The sequence below is a fragment of the Sinocyclocheilus grahami genome, unplaced genomic scaffold (assembly GCF_001515645.1).
Source record: "Sinocyclocheilus grahami isolate Dianchi unplaced genomic scaffold, SAMN03320097.WGS_v1.1 scaffold985.1, whole genome shotgun sequence".
NCBI classification, from domain to species: Eukaryota; Metazoa; Chordata; class Actinopteri; order Cypriniformes; family Cyprinidae; genus Sinocyclocheilus; species Sinocyclocheilus grahami.
The window spans coordinates 359,251-365,404 of record NW_015506164.1 but is presented as its reverse complement, the minus strand read 5'-3'; the positions used below and the strand labels follow the sequence as shown (position 1 = coordinate 365,404).

Below are 6,154 nucleotides of genomic sequence, written 5' to 3'. Positions count from 1 at the left end.
ATAGGTCTTTTGAAGTCGGAGACATACTGAACTGACACAAACTAGAGCTCATAATTGTGAACTAATTCAATCACTTCCTAATTATTAAAATTTTTTAATTAATTATTTTTATTATTATTTTATGTTTTTGTTTGAAATAAACAGAGAACATCCATCCTTTGGTAAGAGTAGTAGTCACAATTTCAACCTGTAGCCGACTTATTTGGGGGATATCATATTCATAAATTAGTTTCTACAAAGAACCCAATTGCTCACTTTTAAGACGTTACTGTTGTGATTAGTAATTAATTGGTTATTCTTTATTAATTGGTCATAGTTCGCAAGTAGTTCTCAATGAGGATATATTTTTTTTAGTAATTATCAAATATCTAATAAGGAACTACCTTTGTCCTAAATTTGCTACTACTTACTGCTTAGTTAATCTTGCTTCTCTATTAGTTAATAATATTAAGTTAAGTGCTAATGTAGCACTACCTATTACTTCCTGTGCAGTTAGCATTTGTTACACAGAGACAGACACCTGTCATTTTCCTGCCAAGTATACTTGTATTTCTTTATCCATTTTACATTGGACATCTAATTAGTCACTATGGTATATTTTTTCCCCTTGTTTTACATCTGTGGATCCAGTTTCACAAATAGTACAAATTCAACTGACATGTCAAATTAATGCACCAATGCTATCATTATTGCTCTGTCATTCACACTTAGTGCACCTACTCACCTGGATAAAAAAGGAATCCACCAACAGACATACTATATCTAGTTCTCCTACATGGTTTCCATGGTAATGCCTGTTTTGGCTTTATGTCCTGGTCGAGAGATGTTTACCTACTAGCGCATGGTCAGTCACTTCTAAAATATGTCAGCTCCAGATACTGCCTTGGATACAGCTACCAAGACATTGTTTCATGTTTATTTTAATAGTATATCTCTTCATGTGCCTGGAAACAACACAACAAGGGCACGCAGAGCTACACAGAGACTGGAAATACAAAGCTAGAAGAGGGCAGACAGAATGACCTTGAGCTGTAACTCATAATTTACAGCACAGCCGGGCTTAATAGATTCTGACCCCAATGACAGAGCAGTTCAGGCAGACAGAATGTGCTTGTGTGTGTGTATTCGACAGAGTGAGAAAGAGTGGGAGAGTCTTTTTTTAACCTTATTGATTTAATAAACAAATTACACTTGTACATTTATATCGGAAAACAAATGTTAGATTCTCAAGTCTTTTTTTCAACTTCAAATATTTCTATCATATCTCCCAGTTTAATGTGCAGAGAGAAACTATGCCAAATAAAGCATATAGCGTTAGTTCTGGCAGATCACGTGAGTCAAGCTTGCATCGGCTGACTCTCAACTGATCCACATCTACCAATAGAAATATGACGCCTATTACGGCATTCCTATACAAGGTCTATTCAGGATTATTCAGCAGCTTTATCACTTGCTCAGGAGCAAATTACCCTTCTCCATCCCCAACTCCTCCTTTCGCCACAGTCAGAACATGGCTTTCTGATTTTCCTCATTGAATTAGAATTCTTTTTATCTTGAATAATGTTGTTACACAAGTATCATTAAGAACATTAATTTTATCTGCTTTGTTCTGTTCTGTTTACCCTGGGGGGTTATTGCTGCTCTCCCTGCTCATTCATGACAGGCTGCATGGATGGGCAGGGAGTTTTTTTGGCCAAAACAGAATAATACTGCCAAATCCAAACTGTATGCTAAGTGTCAATTATTTTGACGATAATGGTGCTAACAGAACTAAATTAAGTGAGCCAGCTAAAGGTTGAAAAGTGAAATCTGTGGTGTTTTCAAAAGATTGCTATCAACCAAGGGAGTCAGTTTGAGGCGCCCTCTACCTCTTTTACCAAACACATGGGGTTATGTTTGGGAAAACTGTTTAAAAATGACTGTTATTTAATAATGGTGTCTTTTATACTGATAATGAGTTCAAACAGATGCCATTAATACAGGTAACGTGTGGAGGACAGAGGAGCCTCTTAAATAAGAAGTTACAGGTCTGTGAGAGCCAGAACTCTTGCTTGTTTGTAGGTGACCAAATACTTATTTTACCGAGGAATTTACCAATTAATTCTTTAAAAATCCTACAATGTGATTTTCTGGATTTTTTTTTTCTCATTTTGTCTCTCATAGTTGAGGTATACCTATGATGAAAATTACAGGCCTCTCTCATCTTTTTAAGTGGGAGAACTTGCACAATTGGTGGCTGACTAAATACTTTTTTGCCCCACTGTATATAGAGCCTCAAGACCTCCACATACTGTTTGTATAATTTCAGCATTCATATATACAAGTCACATTTATAAGCCAGTAATGGATGAATCCTGTGTGTAAAAAAAGATATAATGAATTATTAATTAATTTTACATTTGGGGGACCTTCACCACAACAGTTTAAAACATTAACTAATCTTAGCTCGTCATAAAAAGGTCAAATTGGATTTTCAAATAATAATAATTCTTAAATAGTAATTTAAAGCATTTAGAGAGGGAAAAAAGAGAACAAAAAATATTCTTTGAAAACACTCTGGGACATAACTGAAAAATTAAGGCAGTAAGAATCCCCACTGCCATGTCATGTGTTTGTCTGCAGTTAATATTCCATGTGCATTACTTAAGGTGTCCTTTCATTTTTTTGATGCGACATAATTAAACCCATCAGGACCAGTGGACAGCAGGCATTAGCAGATGCTTTTCTTCCGTGAGAGAAAGATAAAGAAAAACGTCTGTGTGTGGGAGGATAAGGGGGTTTTAATAATGTGACTGAAGCAGTATTGTAATGTGTCAAGGTTTTGATCCGAACCTGTAATTATATATCATCATTAGAAGTATTGTTTGGGAAAGCCTTAATTTGGATGGTGGTGTGCCAGAACAGCCCAGTACATTTCCATTACATTAGTTAGTGTAGGTTTTTTTGCTACGAACAAGGGAATAAAGGAACATGAGTCTAATCAAAATGCTGTTTCATTGTAATGGAATGGGGAGATTGCTACAGGTTACTAACTATCCGCTCTTTCTCGTTCTCTCCCTCCTCTTTTAGGATTCTGCCCCCCACAAGTGACAGCTTTCTACTGAAAAACCTGGTCTCTGGCTCAGACTACAATTTGTGCGTGCTAGCCATTTTTGATGACACAGTCACTTCCATGGCCGCCACAAAGGTCCTTGGTTGCACCCAGTTTAGCACCAAGGACAATTACCCAGACTGCCGTTCGCTTCAAGCCCACTTCCTTGGCGGGACTCTTACAATTCTGGTTGGTGGAGTTGTTGTAGTAACGCTGTTGGTGTTTACCGTGGCACTGATGGTACGTCACCGTGTGTGCAGTAACCATGACAATCATCATGAAATTGGCGAGGAGGTGGGTTGCTCAGGAACAGACTCCCCGCCTCTTCCTGCCAAGGGAGCCGCTGTCTTTTCTCAGAGTAATGGAAATGGGAATGTGATGATGGTGGTGCTGCCCAACGGGCTTGTTCAAAAACGAAAAGTGGCAGAGAGAGGGTCGGGGTCACCGCCCAAACCAACTTCCAAAGTGAAACCAAAAACCCTCCCAAAGCCCAAGGTGAATCTGGAACAGTTCAGGGCAGGACTAGAGGTCGAGATGGGGTCTGTCAGGCCTTTTTCTCCATACATTCTGGAGAAAGAGCAAATGTCTTTGTATTATACCCCCAGTAATCATTCCCCCTCCACACTGCCACGGCCGTCACAGCAATTAGGAGTGAAACTGCTCAAACTGTGCCCTACAAATATGGACACAAGTAAAGGGGCCAGTTTAAGCTTGGCTCCGCCCCCTACGTACAGTCGTGACAGGCGGTTCAGCACAGGAGGGGGCATTGTAGTCCATCGGGGAGGACCAGAGAGTCAGTGGAATTCCTCACTGGCCTATCAGAGCCCTGTGTTGTCCCGCGAGAGTTCTCCTCACAGTGCCCTGCGCTACAAGAGAAGCTCATCATTCGATATGGGTGAAATTGCCACAACAGCCTGCTATAGTTATGCCAAGAGATTTAGCGTAATCTGGACCAAACGGAGCCAGTCGTTACATGGCATGCTTGTCCAGTGCACTTCAGCAACAAGCACCTCAACAACCAGCAGCGGCAGCGAAGATTTTCACATGCAGCATGCACGCGGGCACATCCGTGCCTACAATCCCACCAACTCAAATTCCAACCCTCCAAAAGCGGAGGTTACAACGAATTCAAAGAACCAGTGGCTGAAGGATAAAGAAAAGGAAGAAGAACTTGAGGAGAGTGTGGTGTAGGGAAAGAGAAAACAGATAAGACGCAAGTAGATAAATGAAGATACAGGATGTTAGGACCAAACAAGATGGATGCAGAAGGATTCATAGAGAAACCGGTTTAAAGGAGAGCTGAAAATGTGGTAAAGTTACTGTATAAGACTGTATAAGACTGTATAACAAAAAAACCAAACAAAAAAACAAACATAAGCTCGTTTGGTGGCCTTAGCTGCTCTCTGGCTTGGTAATGGTGATCTGGTTTGTTGGTTTTAGATGGGTTTGGGGTACTTGCCAGTTGGATAGCCGGTGACACCAGCAAAACCAGCTGAAGACCAGCTTGATCAGGCTGAGAGACCAGTTAAGATAGATATGTAATAGGATGTTTTTAGACTGGCTTTTCCGAAGGGAAGTTGTTGAAGATCTCATATAATATTGATGAATCATTCCAGAAAGTACAAAAAAAGGTAGCATGGGTATAGGCAGCAGATATAAAAGTCAAGACTTCTAAAAAAAAGCATACAAAAAGTCTGGTTTGTCAGTGAATTTTGGAGAACCACAAACTATATTTATTTTTAAAAGGCAGTCAATGTGAACAAAAAAGCACATCACTAAATAAGAGCAGGCCCACAGCAATAGTGATTACTAACTCACGTGGACCTTGGGGAAATACAATGGTTCATTTTCCTGTGGTCACATGCATTACAGGGACAAAGCCAGCAAGTAGACATGCCGACTCATGCACAATCGATTGGAGGAGATCAGTTGATAACAGCAACAATGGTATTACAGCAAATGTGGAATGCAGAGGATGCAAACTGCAAGGAAAGTGCAAGTGTACAAACTGAACAATGGTGGCATGATTTGGAACACTTTTAAAACATGAATGGGCATTGACTGACAATTGATATTTTGAGCGTGAGTCTGTATGTGTGTATGTGCTTGTAAGTGTGTAGGTGAGAGGGTGAATTAATGCACAAAAAATATATAATTTTATGACACCACTGGATCTACTGTATCATGTGACCACCACTATCCAGTACAGGAATGTGTTCTGTGACAATTACATTGGCGGCAAGGATGCTGGACTATTATAGAAGGACAAATTCATTAAAAAAAATGCCATTCCAAAACCACAGAATCAATGAATAAATTCTGTTTTAAAATATGTTTTGTTTGGAGAAATGGATGAAAAAAACAATAATGAGCTGTTTTGCCAGAAATGTTTCTTTTTATTTTTCATGAAATATACTAGCCATGAAAAACAAAGTTAAGTTTTTTGTTGGCATAAACTCAATGTCAATGTCATTAAGTGTTAAAATATTTTTTTTTTTACTGAAAATAGAAATGAAGATTAAAATAAGGGAACCACTGATATTAATAACCATTTTAATATCTGTTTGTTACTGTATCTTATTTTGCCAAAGTAAACATTGTTGCCTTGATTTTATATCCTTAAAGGAATATTCTGAGGTCATTACAAGTTAAGCTTAATCGACCGCATTCATGACATTATGTTGATTACCACAAAAATTTTACTCATTAATTTCAGCTCATCAAAAACAGATCTGTGAAGCACTTACAATGGAAATGAATGGTGCAAACTAAATGCTATACTGTTGCAACAGTATGTAAACAATATGTGTCTAAACATGATTTCAGTGTGCAAAAGTTACACTACCATTCAAATGTTTTGGGTCAGTTATTTATTTATTTATTTAGTTTTGTTTTAATTCAGCAATGATGCATTGCATTGATCAAAAGTGACAGTATTCAGCTTTGCCATTACAGGATATTAAAACAGAAAATTTTATTCAAATAAAAAAATATATATATATTTTATGGTAATCAGAATTATGCCACAAATGCTGTCGACTGAGTTTACCTTGTATTGAACCC

General features: G+C 38.3%; 1 protein-coding gene across 4 annotated transcripts in view; it reads left to right on the top strand.

The window, feature by feature from the left end:
- The window catches only part of LOC107565164 (leucine-rich repeat and fibronectin type-III domain-containing protein 4-like), a 36,824-nt gene extending 31,419 nt beyond the window's left edge, over window positions 1-5,405 (top strand). For all 4 annotated transcript variants that reach the window (XM_016250381.1, XM_016250382.1, XM_016250380.1 and 1 more), the window contains exon 4: window positions 3,070-5,405. In XM_016250381.1, the coding sequence (XP_016105867.1) occupies window positions 3,070-4,282 (1,213 nt within the window). In that variant the 3' untranslated portion in view covers window positions 4,283-5,405. The remainder of the gene's footprint in view (window positions 1-3,069) is intronic.
- The last annotated feature ends 749 nt before the right edge of the window (window positions 5,406-6,154 follow it).